General features: G+C 34.8%; 4 protein-coding genes and 1 long non-coding RNA gene across 6 annotated transcripts; 3 read left to right on the top strand and 2 right to left on the bottom strand.

Annotated features, from left to right (window-relative positions):
- Nucleotides 1–65: 65 nt before the first annotated feature.
- On the bottom strand, nucleotides 66–8227 carry LOC135144081 (uncharacterized). Of its 2 annotated transcripts, XM_064076083.1 has the most exons (6): nucleotides 8024–8227; nucleotides 7370–7957; nucleotides 7215–7320; nucleotides 756–926; nucleotides 463–707; nucleotides 311–400 (listed from the first exon to the last, which is right to left on the bottom strand). In XM_064076083.1, exons 2-6 carry the CDS (start codon nucleotides 7955–7957, stop codon nucleotides 395–397), a joined length of 1116 nt encoding a protein of 371 aa, XP_063932153.1. In that variant the 5' UTR covers nucleotides 8024–8227; the 3' UTR covers nucleotides 311–394. The 2 variants fall into 2 exon arrangements, with proteins under 2 accessions (XP_063932143.1, XP_063932153.1); XM_064076073.1 differs by having other exon boundaries at nucleotides 66–707; nucleotides 8024–8223.
- LOC135144141 (uncharacterized) lies at nucleotides 1227–2363 on the bottom strand. The gene is made up of 4 exons (XR_010282995.1): nucleotides 2273–2363; nucleotides 1920–2206; nucleotides 1303–1868; nucleotides 1227–1241 (listed from the first exon to the last, which is right to left on the bottom strand). It is a non-coding gene; the product is annotated as an uncharacterized LOC135144141 (long non-coding RNA).
- On the top strand, nucleotides 2492–5825 carry LOC135133413 (uncharacterized). Its single transcript, XM_064061800.1, has 3 exons — nucleotides 2492–2504; nucleotides 2660–2731; nucleotides 2938–5825. Exons 1-3 carry the CDS (start codon nucleotides 2492–2494, stop codon nucleotides 5202–5204), a joined length of 2352 nt encoding a protein of 783 aa, XP_063917870.1. The 3' UTR covers nucleotides 5205–5825.
- On the top strand, nucleotides 6103–7201 carry LOC135144125 (DNA-directed RNA polymerase III subunit RPC4-like). The gene has a single exon (XM_064076121.1). It carries the CDS (start codon nucleotides 6251–6253, stop codon nucleotides 7151–7153), a length of 903 nt encoding a protein of 300 aa, XP_063932191.1. The 5' UTR covers nucleotides 6103–6250; the 3' UTR covers nucleotides 7154–7201.
- Nucleotides 8228–8282: 55 nt separating the features above from the next.
- Nucleotides 8283–17213, top strand: LOC135144100 (E3 ubiquitin-protein transferase MAEA). Its single transcript, XM_064076101.1, has 5 exons — nucleotides 8283–8420; nucleotides 8703–9402; nucleotides 16382–16532; nucleotides 16612–16807; nucleotides 16937–17213. The coding sequence occupies exons 1-5, from the start codon at nucleotides 8382–8384 to the stop codon at nucleotides 17036–17038; spliced, it is 1188 nt and encodes a 395-aa protein (XP_063932171.1). The 5' UTR covers nucleotides 8283–8381; the 3' UTR covers nucleotides 17039–17213.
- Nucleotides 17214–18027: the final 814 nt, after the last annotated feature.

Raw genomic sequence — 18027 nt, 5'->3', positions numbered from 1 at the left:
AACGCTGTCAAACACGAAAATTACAGGTTGCTGTAACATTTTCAAGAATAAGTTTAAAAACAAAATTAATAAAATAATTAAATATATTATCCACTGTTCAGAAAAATATAAACCATTTACACTTATGTTACATTAGCAAGCTAACAAAGTTTGTTTTGACTTATAAATACATTGTACATGGCTGAATAATTAATACCTTAACAAAATAAAAATAATACATGTCACAAATCACGACGAGAGCACATTTTGAAACAACTGTTAAAAATTTAAAATTTACGAAGTCGCCATTTCAACGGTCTCGGAACTTAATTCACCATTTTTAGCACCTTCATTCTTAATTGCAGTCTGTTTTCCCTTATCTATTTGTTTTTCCTTATTAATTACCTCTTTTTCGTCACGACTTGAAGAATTATTATTTGAAACCTCTTCAACTAAAGCTCTATGGTTTGTAGACAACCCTACCTCTCTTCCACGAATCCTTCTATTTCTAGTGCGACCTTGCGTAAATGCTATCCCTCTTCGAATATTTTCGGAATTTCCTATAGCTTGATTTGTTGCAGAATCCCCCATTTCAATTGTAAACAAATGAAATAAGCTGACTTTAAAATGTGGCTTAGTAATAAAAAGAAAGATAATAAATACTATCCCAACTGTGGTTACCAACATCACAGGAAATAACACCACGTTTAAACCCCATGGCAATGTTGCTGAAACAAAGAATATCAATACAGGAAACACAATCAGTAAGAACTTACTGAACATGCTACGTCCAAACCTCCCAAAGGCTTCTCCAATATCACCGAAAGGCTCCAACACAAGAGTTCGAAATTGTCGTGTTAAAACCTTAGACGGCGCAATTAGATACATGTAATTGTTGTATGTGGCTTGGTAATACGCTTTGCATGGATTTTCCACAAAAGTGGATGCTGAAATTATGATTATTCAAATTTGGCGCCTCTATTTGAGGAATTTAGTAGAGAGGGAAAAGTATACAAACATATTTCCGTCCTTTATTTTCATAATTTTGTTTTTTTTTTTAAATAGGAATATTTTACGTCATCATGGTGGTACCGCACGCCTATTTAATTGTATACACAAGATACCACACCGAGAACGCAAAAGTTACTACTCTTGTTTTGGTTTAAATTCCCCATGCTTTGAAAAAGCAATTCACGTTATCTAGTGACCATATGTTATTAATGCGCAAGCGCTGCTAACCTCAATGACAGCCATAGAAAACCCTACAATAGAAGCTAATGTGGTATAGGCTGCGCTTGTACCTTTCATTACGTATTTTCTTACCCACTCACCAGGGGTCGCATGAAAAGAAACCTGTAAACGCTGCTTCGCGCGGATTTTCAAAATTTTAGAATTCACATCCCTGCACACGACACTACTTTCCCCTAACACCCCCACACCACCAAAGAAACACAACAGTTTTATTTTTATCGTGTTGCTAAGTGCATTTTGTAGCTGTTGTGTTGTGTAGTGTACAAAAAAATGTAAGTATACAAATGTTTTCACTTTATGTTCATTGTTTATAGCATTATTATAACAAATGTTTGTAGAAAAAAGAATGGAAGCACAAAAAACGCACAAAACTTGTGCAATTTATAAATGTGGGAACAGGATGGCCCCTATATTTAGGTTTCCACATCCGAAACGGGGTCTAGATAGGTTTATGGCATGGGTTAAAGCCTCCAATAACCCAAAATTCGAGGGTTTAACAAATGACCAAATTTATCGGAGAGGGTACATTTGCTACCAACATTTTCGGGCTGAAGACTATGTCCAAGGTACACAAAGGCTGCATCAATCTGCGGTACCAACGATTTTGCCTCCTCGAGGTAAAAACAAATTGAAAGTCACTACGAAACAAATATTAAGACATGTGTACTTACAGATGATACTCTACTTACATCACCACTGGAGGCAAGTAAAATTGATGCGTCCACTGTAGTGCCCCAGACAACTGATCTCATCTTCCTGACCCCAAGGAAGGAATGCCCTGATTTCTACTCCATGGCGAATTTATCGCCACGTATTCGACGAACCCCACATTCTCAAAGTATGTAAATATTACAAGTGTTTTACTATAACATGAACGGTTTTCCATTTTATAGGTTCAACTACTACACCGGAGCGTAGAAATATACGGAATAGTGGCATTCAAGCCCGACAACTGAATTTTGGAGGTATTATAATGCTAAAAAATAAATGGCAAAAAAAATAATATTATGACTTACAGAGGAGAATGGGGTCAATGAGCTACCTTGCGCTGGACCTTCAGGGCTACAAAGTAATTCAAAAATCGGTAAGAAACTGCAAAGTTTGATACCATAATTTCGTAATTCCAAAAACAAATTTTCAAACGATTACAACATATAAAAATGTGGTAGATTGTTAAACTTTATCACGTGTTTATAAAACAATCTGTGGTACAGCATAGCGTCATCTCGCGTTTCTACCAACCATATGTCACGCATATGTCATGTGTCAAATAGGTGAAAAAGCAGTGGCGTAACTTAAGGTATATTGATATACGTTAGGAGTATTTTTTTTCACCGTGTGATTTTAAATATGTATTTTTGTGAATTTAAAAATAGTGAAAATAAAATATTATTAGTCTCAATAACAAATATTTATTACTTATTTTTAGATTTTGTTGGAAGCAGAAGTACACCACTTAGACAGACCCGGGATGTTTCTCTGAGAACTACAACGACTCCACGTATGTATTTTAATTTAATGAAAACTCTTATGTTCGTTTACTAATAATTTTTGATTGTCTATCTAATTTTGAGCTAATAACGATAAGCATAATTTGTTTAAAGATATTAAAGAAACTTATAACTGCATGTAACATAATTTTCATTGAACAGAACTGTACATAAAGTAAAAATGATGCAATTAATTAATACCTGTGTACATTTGCAGGTAAAATTTTGGAGCGCATAGGCGTAAAACAGCGGACAACGACCAATTTTACGTCTAACGAAGTAAAACTCTACAGAGAAGCAAAACGCCTGCAAAAACAAGTAGGCCGCTTGCAAAAGCAGGCTGAAAAGCGGAGACATGACCTACAGTCCGCAAGGAAATTTGTTCGGGATCAACGATTGGTTGATCTCGTAGAAGGGTTGACTCCTGTTCAGCAGCGGTTTTTCGAAAATCAGATTAGGAACGTAAATCGTAAACCAAAAGGCAGGAGTTTTACGTTTGAGGAAAAGGCAGACGCCATTGCCATATGGAAACATGGCCCGAAGACGTACAAACTTCTGTCTAAAATGTTTACGTTGCCGTCTATTGACACTCTGAGGGCAACCCTAAATAGAGTTCCAATAGAACCGGGTATCAACAAACCCATATTCGAAGTTCTCGGAAAGCAAGTACGTCGCAAAATGGACCCCAAGTACAATCTGTGTACTCTCATCTTCGATGAGATGTCCATACAGCCTCACCTTGACTACTTGCCTTGTGAGGACAGAGTTGTGGGTTTTGAAGATGACGGTACAACAAGGACGGAAAAAATTGCAGACCATGTTTGCGTCTTTATGCTTAGAGGAATTTTTGGAAGGTGGAAGCAACCTGTTGCTTTTGCTTTTTGTAAAAGTTCTTTAGCTGCCGTAAACATTGTCCGTTTTTATAAAGAGATTGTGAAAGAAGCAACAGCGATAGGCTTAAACATCATTGCTTCGGTTTGTGATCAAAGCACTACAAACAGTGCTGCAATCGATATACTTTTGCAGGAAACCAGGCGACGTGCTATTTTAGAAAATGAAGAGGAAACTGAAGAGAATGTGATAAAAATTGGTGATCACAAAGTTGTCCCTCTCTTTGATCCTCCTCATCTTCTAAAAAGTATGCGGAACAATCTTCTCACCAAAGATCTGCTTTATGTAGATAAAGCAGGTGTGGAGAGAAGAGCTTCTTGGAGTTTTTTTGAAAAGGCATATGGATTAGATCAGACGCTGGGTGACAACCTAAGAATGATGCCAAAGATCACCATAGACCATGTGAAGCCTAACTTAAGAGGCAAAAAAATGAAAGTTCGTTATGCTTCACAGGTCTTTAGCCGTAGTGTTTCTTCTTTCATAAATCTCTGTTCCAGCCGGACATTTGGGGGAATCCTGCCGCCTGATGCTCAATACACTTCCGATTTGTTTATGTTCATGGATTCTGTCTTTGACAGTGTTAATGGAGGATTTGGAGACTGCGGTGGTAAGAACTTACGTAAATTGGTAGGAGTTAAAAATTACCATCACACTTGTTGGCTAGAAGGGAAACGCATGTTCAGCAACATGAGATTTGTACCACGTAAAGCTGGAGACCGAGCAAAACCCCCAGTTTTACAGGGGTGGTATCGTACTTTAAATGGTTTTATGATTATCAAGGAAACTCTAACGAAACTTGGCTATAACTTTTTCCCAGCAAGAGCTTTTAACCAAGATCCGTTGGAAAATTTTTTTGGTCAAATAAGACAATATGGAGGACGATATACAAATCCTACTTGTCGAGCATTCGTGCCATTTTATAAGTCATTGATGATGAAGAATTTTTGCTCCTATCATTCTCGTGGCTCTAATTGTGAACAAGATGAGGACTCATTTGTGATCACAATTCGGGAGTTTCTTGGTCTTCAAATAAATCGGAAATGTGTCGAAGATCAGTGGAAACCACCACCAGTTCCTGATACTGTAACGAAGGATAAACTTTATGACCAGAATGTTATAGGCTACATAAGCGGATTTCTAGTCAAACATATGTCAAAAGAACCACTTGGCTGTGAAATCTGTCGATCTAACTTAAAGCACGATGGGGATCCAGATATACAGTATCATGGCTTGGTGGAAAAGAAAGAGTACGATGATAAAAACAGACGGTTACAATATACGAATGTGGGGGTGATTAAAACTCTGATTGAGACTCATAATCACCTGCGCATTCTTTTACCGTCTGCAATTTATCATTCTTCTCTTTCTAGAAGGATTATAAGCCACCTGCGAACTACAATTGATTTTGATTTTCAGGAATGCTTGCATACCGAAGAACTAAAAACTAAACTTTTCCATTTATTTGTAAGAGTGTTTATCTTTGGATACATGAAAAAACTGAGTAATATAGTATTTGGTAGGCAAGAACCGAACAGATCAATTTCGTTGGAGACAGAAATGCAAAAATTATATTTACGTTTTAAAAGAAAATAGAACATTTGTATAATTTTGCATTTTGCAGGTTATTAATCAGCTTTGTTTTGTGCATACCAGAAGAAAATGATGGCTATATGAGGTTAAATATTCGAACATTACCACCGAGATATATTGTACTGTGATACCTAAGGAGGTCGAAATTGCAATCTCCAGATTTTCATTGAGTTGTCTAAATCTTTAACCTATTGTTATGTTATCAAAGTGATTGTATTGTCACATTTCTTAAGGTATGAACAAAAAGTGCAAAGGCAGTTTGCGTTTCTACTGATGGGAGATTAAAAATTAATTTAGTTTTAAAAAGTCTCAGACTTTATTTTGTTATTTTAATGTAGTGGCTATTTTGTTAAGAATATTCTGCTTGCAACAAATACATGTTTTTTACTTGCATTTTAAAAATCTACACACTTTTATTAAGTTGTATATAGGTAATAATTAGGTGTGTATATAGGTATGTACTATTTGTTCTATTATTTTAAATAAAAGTACAAATGTAAGTTATCAGGGCAAGCCAGTTTCATTATCTCGTTTATCATGCGATTTCTGTTCAAAATATTTTCTTATGCTGTTTTATTTTGCACTGTTTTCTTTGACTTTTTGGTACTTTTAGAATTTTGTCATATTATGGTATTTTTATTGTTATTTGTAGTAGTATTTTCATTAATTATTCAATGTTACGGTTAAATATATTGTTTGGAAAATATTCCACATTTTTTATTGTACTGTTTGTGTCTGTGTCTTTTTATATGTTGGTTTCAAAGCCTATTTTGGCATTTTGAAACTAACATATAAAAATGCACAAACAATGTTTTCCCTTTAAATATAAAAAAAAATCTATTAGCAAAATTCCCTTTCAAATTTGGCGCCGATTTTAGTTCCGTACCACACCAGTAGAGGCGTTCATTAGGAACAACATACAAGCATTGGAGATCGTATTCTATAGTGAGGGTATTCTATGATGACAGCCCACGAATGATTACAAATGTCAAACAAAACAAACGTGTAGTGTAAATACAGTTATAAAATTATAATTTATTTTGTTAATAATGGACGATAAAAAGAGCAGCCGCCTCCAATCACTAAAATTGCCTCGAGATTTGAGTCTCGGTTTGGGCAAATCGAAAAGTAAATACACACCTAACCTCAATGTGGTCAGAAACAAAGATAAACCGAAGGAAATTCTCAAGAAAAACGATCAAAAACGCCGAGAGAAGACGTTACATAAGGGCAAAAATGACAAACAAAATCACGAACCGAAGTATATTCAATCGACTAGTGTGTTTTCACAAGGTACGGGTGAAATTAAGAGGCTCAATTCTCACACGGAACACAGGGTTAGTTTGCGAGACAGCAGCAACAATTCGGTTTCTAACATGGTGTTACCTACGATAAATCGAAACGCGTGGAATATAAATCAAAAAGCTGAAGAAGCTGTTTTGCATGAGTTGGCGAATTGTGATATGGATAGTGATGATGAAAAAATGTCTTTTGCACCACTTACACTGGGTACTGATGTGATTAAAAAAGTGAAGAAGGAAATAATTGTGAAGAAGGAGGAAGATAATATTGGTCCAGTTCTACCAGAACCGTTTAATAGTGATATGTATAGTGAAGAAAATCCTGCTTTAGCTTTAGTTAAATTGCCTGATTCTTTTGCTGGGAAAGGACTCAGTGATGACCCTAATGTTAAGAAACTCTTTGATTATCCATTAAGTGGTATGTTAGAGGGGCAAATTGGAAAATTAGTAATCAGAAGATCTGGAAAAATGGAAGTTCATATAGGTCGGATCAAATATGAGTTAAGTCCTGAGAATACATATGAGTCAAAAGAAGAATTAGCAACAATTACTCAAGGCCAAAATGGGGAGAATTTTATAGCTATATTAGGTCCAATTTTAAATAATTTCATTATGTTTCCTGATTATGAGTCACTTTTGAAGAAAAAATAATTCTGTATTAAATTTGTTAAATGATATATACAACTGTTTTTGTTAATAAAGTATTACTTACCAACTTGTGTTTTTAGGAAATTCCACCAAGACATTTTTGTTGTGTCACATTCAGGCGGCGCTGTCCCTAATTTTTTAATATTCACCATATTGTCGATCTCTTCATCCTTAAATAAACAAATAACCAATTTGTTAAAAAAATTATAAGTAACTTACCCGCACAATCGCCAAGTATGTTACAAAACAGTCAACAATATATGCCAAAAATAAAAAGTACTTGACAATAGACTTCCAGGTAAATTGCGCTTTTAACAACTTATAAGTCAGATATAAAGCAAGAAAAGATCCAATTAAAGCCGTAGAAGTTGGATTAAAAAGTATTTCATATATCCTTTCCTGCATTGATAAAATTAGCTCTTGGTATCTCTCAGCTGCGGGTTTGTGAAGCGCATTTTCAAAAATGGAACTGACTTCACTGAAAATATTGTCCTCAGTTTTAGTACTTTGAGAAAAATTTACCAAAAACTGGTGCTCGACAGTCGTTAGTTTAATATTTATGTAACCTTCGTGGTACCCAATGTCGTTATCTAAATAAGCGCTATTTAAAATTATACGAACTAGTCGTTTTAGGTGTACATCTGAGACACATTCTTTGACAGCTGTGGGGTTGTGCATGGGTTCATCAGAGGTCTTCTGTGAATGATTTGGCAGTCTGTTTTTGTGATTCGTGTCCATGCTATGGGGGTCTATCCATTGGGTTCTCGTGAGTTGCAGCAGCAGAATAAATATCAGTGTTGTTTTCATCTGGAGAATAAGTAAATAAACAACAAAATTAAACTGTAAATACGTTTATCACAACAATGCGCCTACCTTAAAAGGTAGCGAAAATGATTTAATGAAGTTTTTGGTTTAAAATTCGATAAAGTGACGTAATGGTTGACACCTGTGAAAACCCTATCTTCAGACTATAGCAAAGCAGTCTTCCGACGAATTTAACTGTTGCAGTTGTGAATTACGTGCTTTTTAGAATGGTTTTGTTTGATAATATTTTTCAAGTGTTGTTAAATTTTCGTGAAAAGGTCGTTAAGTTTATATTTTTAGGGACATTTATCAGTCGCGTTGCGTTGGCTAGCCTGTCCGTTGACGTTCCAACGGCCCGAAATCAGCTGTTCCCGAGGTCACTTTAGTCAGTTTGACATTTTATTTATGTTTTTATTTGTACTCCAAAATGGCAGACCTTAAATCTCTGGAGCATCCCACGTTAAAGGTAAATCATTCTCGTCATACTGCGCTTAGAATTAACCGTTCTTTCAATATTCGCCCCATCAATACTGCAAAACTGACGTCGCTGTGCAACCATTTGGTGACACATTTTTGAATGAGAACAATATTTTTTTTGCTTTTTGGCCTAAATACGAGTCCATCCCACTGTTCTATTTCGTCACGATAACAGCGACGACATTTTAGATTTATCGCGGCGAGGTTCTAGGGCGTCAGTTTTCAAGTGTCAAATTCTGCTTCCGTCAATTAGCGTATTGAATATCCATAGGTGCCATACGAAATTCTCAATAAAAAATTTCGGACCGCGCAAAAAACCTTAGACCGTGAAGCCTCGCACGTCCAGCAAGCTGCCCGTGAGATAGAAGAGACCATTTCTTCAGGTAATGTGAAAGCGAAAGACATTACTTCACTGCTTGGAGGAATGGTCGAGAAACTTCAAGTACTTAAACGCAAAGCCGAGGAGAGCATCTCCGAAGAACTGGCCGCTTCGAACGTCTGCAAGCGGCGTTTGGAGCACCTGAAGGAGCGGGATACGCTGACCTCGACAGGGACCATTTCTCATGGGGCTGCCAACCAGTGGAAGCGAAAACGGTTAGATAGGATGATGGTCGAGTATTTTCTTAGGAATGGATATTATAACGCGGCGATAACTCTCGCTGAAAGGAGCGACATTAAGGATTTGACCAATATAGATATTTTTTTGACTTCGAGGGAGGTCGAGAAGTCACTTGCTAATCATGAGACTCAGAAATGTTTGCTGTGGTGCCATGACAATAAGTCCAAATTGAGGAAGCTTAAATCAAATATGGAATTTAATTTGCGGATTCAGGAATTCGTTGAATTGATTAGGACTGACAATAGGATGGGGGCTATCAAGCATGCAAGGAAACATTTTTCTAGTTTTGAGGAGGAGCATTTGACCACTATACAGCAAGTTATGGCTTTGCTGGCTTTTCCAGTGAATACAGGTGGGTCGATTTTTTTTTTTTTTTTTGGAAGAGTTACAATTAGACCATCATGTATGCATGGCCTGTTCAGGAAATTATTTTGTTATGTAGTTATTAAAAAAAAGTTCATAATGAGTGAATCCAGTCAGATAGAAAGGTTTAATGGTTGCATGTTGCTGTTGGGTTCTATTAAGTGCAAGGTTAAGGCAATAATAAAAGAATAATTGTTGACTTCAAAGGAAAAAATGTTTTGGTAAAATTCTAAACTATTAATGTGTTATTATTATTATTTCCAAAAGTGAATAACAGTATCTACCCAGTGGAATTTTCCTATGCTCCACTTTTGTTGTAGATATTATATCAAGTTTGCTATTAAAAAAATATTAGTATGATTTTTAAATTGGTGAAAGTAACACGTAATTTTGATTAGATCTTTGTTGAGAAAAATACTTGTTATTAATGGTTTTAAAATGCCTCCAGAAATAGATATTTAAAACACTCTTAGACACATTTTCATAAATTTCTGATTTTTCGTATAATTTAATTGAATTACAGGTGCATTTTTCAGTAGTTACAAGAAAACCAAAAATTACAATTTACATAGAGCAGAACGTATGAAATAACCAATATTTTCGGAAAACAAAAAAAATGCTTCACTTTTATTTATTTGTTTTCCATGTGAGATAGTGAAATTTATAAACAAAAGAATGTCCTTGAAAAGCTTGCATGACCGCTTCCCGTAACACTTTCTCATATTCACTAACCTTGAAATTATTCTGAAATTAAGGCACACTTTTCGAGGTTAATTATATATTATTATATTACATCAATATTATATAACAAATTTTAATTCACTTATAAGTTGTGGAATTAACGTTGATGCTATTTTTTGCTATATTGTATCCATAACGTTTTTAGTATTTTATGAATAATTACATTAAATTACTAATCATTAAAATAATGTTTTAATACGCAAGTAAGTACATTTAAAATGTTCCTGTAATATAAGCAATAATGCAAAAATACAAATAGGGTTGTTCCATATGAAAACACCAAATTTTAATTAATGATTTTAATGAAAAAAATTGATGACCTTTTAGATAATAAATATGAAAAACCGTCGTCATTTTTTTTTTTTTTTTTTGATACTTCGGCATCATTAGAATTCTGAAGTTGTGTCATTTTCAAACTGTCCTGCTACGAGTATAGGCTGTAACTTTTTGTCTATACGTATTGAAATAATTATAATTTTAATGGAAGTACTGCATAAGATGAGTGCTTTCAATAATAAAAAAAATTGGTCGAAAGTTGTTTCGACAGAACCTCCCTCGCTTCTGAAGTACAATAAAGCAAACCCAGCATTTTCGAGTCGAGTTTTTTCTTTACAAAATTTTGTGATGACGTCATCAACATTTTTGCAAGGACACGTACAGGGTCATCAAAATTGATTGAGAGAGTTGGTACCCCCTGTTTTTGTCGTGAAGTTTGTCAACCTTATGACAGATTTGTTTAAGGTTATATGGCAATGAATTCAGTGGCGTGACAAAAATTAGAAACTTCAAATCTGACAACTAATGTTTTTACCAAAAAAAAAGTCGAAAAAAGACGCCACTGAGTTTTGAAATTTGAAACTTGAAACTTCAAATCTGACAGCTAATATTTTTATACAACTTAATAAACCAAATTATTCAAGTTCAGGTTTACCAACTCTCTCAATCAATTTTGATGACTCTGTATATCTACTTGAATTAGTGCAGTGTAATACTAAAAAGAACAGTGTTGTATGCCCAAAATTTTCCGGGAAAACGGAGTCAATAAAATAAATTGACTCATTCATTAATTTTTTTGAGTCACCCCGTATGTATAAGTAAATCTAAAAAATATGAATGCAATGATAAATTACAAGTACAGACCACATTTTCCAGAAAATGGGGTGGCTTGTTTTTAATTTGATCAATATTAAATTGACTGATTCATTAATTTTTTTGAGTCACCCTGAATAAGCAAATCTAAAAAATATGAATACAATAATTAGTTACAACTATAGTCTGATCATAGTTTGCACATTTTCGAAGGGATTTATTCGGCAAAATTTTGAGATGACGTAATCAGTTTTTTGGGGCTGATAAACATACATTTGATTGATTAAAAAGTCACCATGCTTACAATAACTTCAAAACGTCTGCTAGATTTCAAAGTATTCAGTTTTGCAATTCTTGGTTTAATCAATAAAATAAATTGACTCGGTCATTCAGACACCCCGTATAAGCAAATCTAAAAAATATTAATGCAGTGATAAATGACAAGCGTTGACTCATCATACTTTGCACATTTAAGATAGGATTTATTCAGCAAAATTTGGAGGTGACGTCATAAGTTTTTTTAGGGGGGATAAGCAAATACATTTTGGTCAAAAATTTACCATGCTTATGATAACTTTGAAGTATCTCCAAGATTTCAAAGCATTCGGTTTTGCAGTTCCTGATTAAATCAATAAAATAAATTCACGCATTCATTAATTTTTTTGAGTCACCCTGTATATGCAAATCCAAAACATATGAATGGAATGATAAATCAGAAGTACAGACTCATCATATTTTCTACATTTTAGATAGCATTTTTTCACCAAAATGTTGGTGTGACGTCATCAATTTTTTAGGGGGGATGAGCAAATACAATTTTTGATCAAAAATTTACCATGCCTATGATAACTTTAAAACATCTCCAAGATTTCAAAGCATTTGGTTTTGTATTTCCTGATTAAATCAATAAAATAAATTTACGCATTCATTAATTTTTTTTGAGTCGCCTTGTATATGCAAATCCGAAAAATATGAATGGAATGATAAGTGACAAGTACAGACTCGTCATATTTTGCACATTTTAGGTAGGAGTTACTCAGCAAAATTTTGCGGTGACATCATCAATTTTTTAGGAGGGATGAGCAAATACATTTTGAAAAAAAAATTACCATGCTTATGATAACTTTAAAACATCTCCGAGATTTTAAAACATTGGGTTTTGCAGTTCCTGATTAAATCAATAAAAAAATTCACGCATTAATTAATTTTTTTGAGCCACCTGTATATGCAAATCCAAAAAATATGAATAGAATGATAAATTATAAGTACAGACTCATCATATTTTGTACATTTTAGAATTTATTCGGCAAAATTTTCAGCCAACGTCATCAATTTTTTGGAGGGGATAAGTAAATATATTTTGATTAAAAATTTATCATGCTTGTAAAGCATCTGCAAGATTTTAAAGCTTTCGGTTTTGGAGATTCAAAATTAAATTGAAAAATGTTTTATAATTTTTACTTTTTTCCCAAAAATCTGGAAGTTTCGGATAAAAACTCAATACGGAGTCGTATAGTAGCCTGCATAGATATTGTAGCCGTCCATAGAGTCGAAATTTGCGAATAAAAATAAAATAAAACCGGTTCAAACGGAGCCGACGGTGGCTTGCAAATCCTGACATCACTCTGGCACACGTTGCACAGAGACGTATTTAATATTAAATGTCATCTTTTCCGTTATGATATAATCTGTTTCATTTCTTAGCTCAATCTCGTCAATAAAAACGAAGCTCTGTTCACTGTAAACAAGTTGTGGTATGGTATATTCATCGTTGCGGAGGTAGGTGGAGCGAAAAACCTGGTCATCTTAGCAGCAAACGCGGGTATAGTAGCCTGCATAGATATTGTAGCCGTCCATAGAGTCGAGATTTGCGAATAAAAATAAAATAAAACCGGCTCAAACGGAGCCGACGACGGCTTGCAAGTTCTGTCACTACGGCACGCGTCATATCACACAGGGGTGTATTTAAGGCTGTTTGCACAAAATCTTAGGGTCACTGTAATCTTACTATTTTCTATCTACGAGAAACGATTTGTCACACAGCTACGAAACCGATGATCTAGAGAAAGATGGAAGTTTGAAAATTTATTTCAACAAGTGTAATAACCGTTTGGTGCAACACAATTGGTTCAAGCAAACTAAAATATGACAGGAAACAAACAGTCCACGTGGACTAGTTTATAGGCGTGTTTGCTGCTAAGATGACTAGGTTTTTCGCTCCACCTGCCTCCGTAACGATGAATATACCATACCACAACTTGTGTACAGTGAACAGAGCTTCGATTTTATTGATGAGATTCAGCTCAGAAATGAAACAGATTATATCATAACGGAAAAAATTACATTTAATATTAAATGCGTCTCTGTGCAACGTGTGCCAGAGTGACGTCAGACTCTGCAAGCCACCGTCGGCTCCGTTTGAACCGGTTTTATTTTATTTTTATTCGCAAATTTCGACTCTATGGACGGCTACAATATCTATGCAGGCTACTATATAAACTAGTCCACGTGGACTCTTTGTTTCCTGTCATATTTTAGTTTGCTTGAACCAATTGCGTTGCACCAAACGGTTATTACACTTGTTGAAATACATTTTCACACTTCCATCTTTCTCTAGATCGTGGGTTTCGTAGCTGTGTGACAAATCGTTTGTCGTAGATAGAAAATAGTAAGATTACAGTGACCCTAAGATTTTGTGCAATCGGTCTTAAATACGCCCCTGTGTGATACGACGCGTGCCGTAGTGACAGAACTTACAAGCCGTCGTCGGCTCCGTTTGAGCCGGTTTTATTTTATTTTTATTCGCAAATTTCGACTCTATGGACGGCTACAATATCTATGCAGGCTACTATAAACTACATGTGTAGGACTATGCTATTTCATACAATGAGCTGACGTCATCAATTTTTTAGAAGGGATCAGTAAATATATTTTGATTAAAAATTTATCATGCTTGTAAACCATCTGCAAGATTTCAAAGCTTTCGGTTGTGCAGGTTCAAAATTAAATTGAAAAATGTTGTTTTATAATTTTAATTTTTTTTTTCAAAAAATGTTGACGTTTAGGGTAAAAACTCAAAAACGGAGTCGTAAACTACACGTGGAAGACTATGTTATTTCATGCAATTTAAAACCCATTTACTATGTACAATTTTGAAGTGACGTCATCACATTATTGGTGGGGATCGTTGGACAAATTTTGGTTAGCGTTTTACCGTCTACATGATATTCCTAATATAAATACAAAATTTGACAAGAATCAGCCCAGTACTTTCTGAGATTTATTGTCTTCTTAATATAAATCCGGGAGGGCAGACAGACAGACGGAAACGGGAGACCTATTTTTTCGTACTGTAGGGATCATGAAAGGTCTAGAAAATGTAAAAGTAGAGAGTGGGCGGACGGACTCGATTATAATACTTCCTTTGCTTACGCTCAGGAAGTAATAGGTACCATACCTAAACAAACACCAAACTATTTTTGAGTTCATTTTCGGACTCCTTTCTTTTTTTTGAAAAATTACAACAATCTTGAGGTTCTAGGTATTCCTGTTTCGAAAGAATTTGTAGTGTTTTTTCTTATAATAATTTAATCAAATTTCTGAGAGTAGTTCATTTGCTAAAACCAGTCTTATCTTAGCAGGTACTAAGCCCCATCCGTCCACTCCCTCTTTTCTTAGAGGGTACCTCATTAGCCAAAATCAGTTTTATCTTAGCAGGTACTAGCGCCACCCACCCGCCCTCTCTTTTCTTAGAGGGTATCTCATTTGCCAAAATACTTAACTCTTAACTCAGCAGGTACTAGCCCCGCCCACTCACCCTCTTTTTTCTTAGAGAATATGTCATTTGACAAAATCAGTCTTAACAGCTGCTAGCCCCGCCCACCCGCCCTGTCTTTTCTTAGAAGGTATCCCATTTGCCAAAATCACTCTTATCTTAGCAGGCACTAACCCCACCCGCCCGCCCTCTCTTTTCTTAGCGGGTATGTCATTTGCCAAAGTCGATCTTATTTTAGCAGGTAGTAACTCCGCCCACCCGCCCTCTATTTTCTTGCAGGGATCTCATTGGCCAAAATCAGTCTTATCTTAGCAGGTACGACCGTAACTTCATTATAATTTGCCAATTTTGGTGATTTTCAGCTGTTTCCTGTGTCAACAGTATTGATCTGAGAGAGTTGATTTTTTCAGCCATGTTTCTTGGAGAAAAAAATGCTTGAAATTTCTTCTTTTTTCTTAGGCAGTAAATTAAAATTATAATAAGTTCAATATGTGTATAGAAAAAAGTTACAGCCCATGACAGGAGACTTCTAAGGGGTGTCAATCGGAAGTGAACCACCCAAAAAAAAATAAATGACGACGGTTTTTCATATTGGTTATCTAAAAGATCATCCTCAATTTTTTTCGTCTTTTCACATGGAACGATGCCACAGGGATATTTGACTGATCTTTTTTTTTTTCACATATATGAATGCAAATTTTTATTTATCGGTATCCCTAATTAGAATTAATTATTCATACATAATTACACATATTAGCCCCTGCCAGTTTAGCGGGAACTACAGTCAATATTGTTATCAGTAACCCACAGTCATGGACGGATTTATGACAAAGTTGGTTTATTTTATTTCAAATTTATGGCATCTTAAAAAACCTTCGACTTAAAAGTTCACTGCCTCATTACAAATACAGAAAATACATTTTCAAAGACTGGTAACATGATATGAAAAATAGGGGATAACTTTCTTTGAAAAAAGTTCCAAATAAAATGTTACAGTGTGTTATAATATTCATAACTATTTTTATATTTGACGATTAATCAAAAGTTCTACTTGACACTGGTGGTTTGGAAAAATAAATTTTATCAGTTATAAATATTACGACATATCACATAGTAACCGTGGGTCCGTAACCAGATGTTTGATTTAGATTAACACACTAGGGACTCATCTAAAATCATAAAATTGTTTGTACGTTTTTACTGATTTTATCTGTATGCTGTAGAGTGTCACTCAAGAGTGGCATTATCATAGACATTACATTAATGCACTTGTCTCATATTTATAACAAACTCTTAACTTTATCTTCTGTGATTGTTTCAATTTTGAACTAATCTCACTTAACCCACATTTCGCTAATTTTAGAAATAAGTCCATACAAGGCCCTCTTCGACGAAAGTAGGTGGGATACTCTCATTGAAGAATTCAGACAAGAAAACTATCGACTGTTCCAACTCGCCTCGCAATCTGTCTTTACTGTAGCTCTTCAAGCCGGACTTTCAGCACTGAAAACGCCATATCCTTTAACGCCACTAATTTACATTTATATTCTGTGTATTGTGTTTTTCGTTTAATTTTTCCTTAACTTTTCATACTCAGTGTTATTCTGAAAATAGTGAGAATCGCAATCCAGCGTGTCCTGTTTGCCAACCATGTTTGAACCAACTAGCTGAGCCTCTCCCATTTGCCCATTGCTCACAGTCTCGTCTGTATTGCCATATTAGCGGATTACCTTTAAATGAGAATAACTTACCCATGATGTTGCCTAATGGATACATTTATGGAGAACAGGTAAGTTGCGTTCGTTTGGCTTTGTCGGTTGCGCGCGCACCTACATCTAAAATAATTTCGGTGTGCGTAACCCACAAAGTTAAACAAGTGAATTTTAGGGTTTGCTGAATTCTAACCGGTTAATTATAGGCTCTAGAGCAGATGGCGAAGGAAAATAATGGTCAAATTATTTGTCCCAAAACAAAAGAAATATTTCCGTTTAAAAAGGTCGAAAAGGTTTATGTTATGTAAATGTGATATTTTTCGTTCAATTTAGGTTTTTAGTATTCATATTCATACCTCTGTAGTTTTTCTATTTGTTTATTGTTAAGTTCAGAAAACGTAGTGAAGTAACTGTACTCATATAGGGATATCTCTTTTTTTTTATTTATGTTACGCTCCTCGAAATAAAATTCTATTTAATTCATATATCCTTTATTATGACAGTTCCTATAAACCATTCCACTACACTAATACCTAGATTTTAAATACCGTTTCTGTAACAGTTTTACGGATACGAATGTCGCCAGAAATTCTAAGCCTTATGATTTGTAATTATCGTGCATTTTTTGACATTCCGTCACCAAATAGACTATTTGATTACCGTCGCACGTAGATTATCAGACTTTTGTACAAAATATTTATAAAAATATAATGAAACTGCTCAACAATTTGAAAGTTTCCTAACTATCCTAAGGTCAATATAAATAAAAATCGACCTAGCGTAATAGTAACAAAGAAATAACATTGGTCAGAAAGACCCTGTATATATTTTCTAGCTAAAGAGAGTTGAGGTGAAAGAGCGTTAACATGTTTGATATATCTTAACTAAACATTTCCAGAACAAGAAAAGTTAAATAGGGCCAACAATTTGTACTAACATTCGAGATTTAACTTTTCCCACTCACGAAATATACAATGGACGAGTTCTAACATTTTGTGAACCAAATCAGTGGTCTTAAAACAAACAATTGTGCAAAACATCAATACAAATCACACGGTTGTTTCTAGAGTAATTCAAACAAAACGATTTTTTGACACCACTGAATTTCGGCTTAAGTACATTTAATCCTAGATTGTTATTATGCATTTTGGCAGTTTTTTCTTGCTGCAGCAGTCAATTTGAATGAATTTTATTAGAATAAAGCTTGTTCCTTTACGTGTACATAGATGGCAGCACCTTAGTCTTCAAGTGTGGGCGCTGCAGTCGCAGTGTACACGAGGGGAATGGGGTAGATCAC

Source organism: Zophobas morio, unplaced genomic scaffold (assembly GCF_036711695.1).
Source record: "Zophobas morio isolate AGI-343-1 ecotype UQ-CSIRO unplaced genomic scaffold, CSIRO_AGI_Zmor_V1 ptg000004l, whole genome shotgun sequence".
In the NCBI taxonomy this organism is placed as follows: domain Eukaryota; kingdom Metazoa; phylum Arthropoda; class Insecta; order Coleoptera; family Tenebrionidae; genus Zophobas; species Zophobas morio.
Note: the sequence above shows the minus strand (reverse complement) of the source record. Positions and strands in the feature narration are given on the sequence as shown.

What these genes read in the sequence shown, in the direction of transcription:
- LOC135133413 (XM_064061800.1), top strand. An exon ending in GAGAACTACAACGACTCCAC is followed by an intron (nt 2,732 to 2,937) that starts GTATGTATTTTA and finishes GTACATTTGCAG; the next exon opens with GTAAAATTTTGGAGCGCATA.
- LOC135144125 (XM_064076121.1), top strand. Translation starts at nt 6,251, where the DNA reads ATGGACGATAAAAAGAGCAGCCGCCTCCAATCACTAAAATTGCCTCGA.
- LOC135144081 (XM_064076073.1), bottom strand. Translation starts at nt 7,957, where the DNA reads ATGAAAACAACACTGATATTTATTCTGCTGCTGCAACTCACGAGAACC. An exon ending in CATACTTGGCGATTGTGCGG is followed by an intron (nt 7,321 to 7,369) that starts GTAAGTTACTTA and finishes TGTTTATTTAAG; the next exon opens with GATGAAGAGATCGACAATAT. An exon ending in GTTTGGACGTAGCATGTTCA is followed by an intron (nt 708 to 755) that starts GTAAGTTCTTAC and finishes TCTTTGTTTCAG; the next exon opens with CAACATTGCCATGGGGTTTA.
- LOC135144100 (XM_064076101.1), top strand. Translation starts at nt 8,382, where the DNA reads ATGGCAGACCTTAAATCTCTGGAGCATCCCACGTTAAAG. An exon ending in TGGAGCATCCCACGTTAAAG is followed by an intron (nt 8,421 to 8,702) that starts GTAAATCATTCT and finishes GAATATCCATAG; the next exon opens with GTGCCATACGAAATTCTCAA. An exon ending in GATACATTTATGGAGAACAG is followed by an intron (nt 16,808 to 16,936) that starts GTAAGTTGCGTT and finishes GGTTAATTATAG; the next exon opens with GCTCTAGAGCAGATGGCGAA.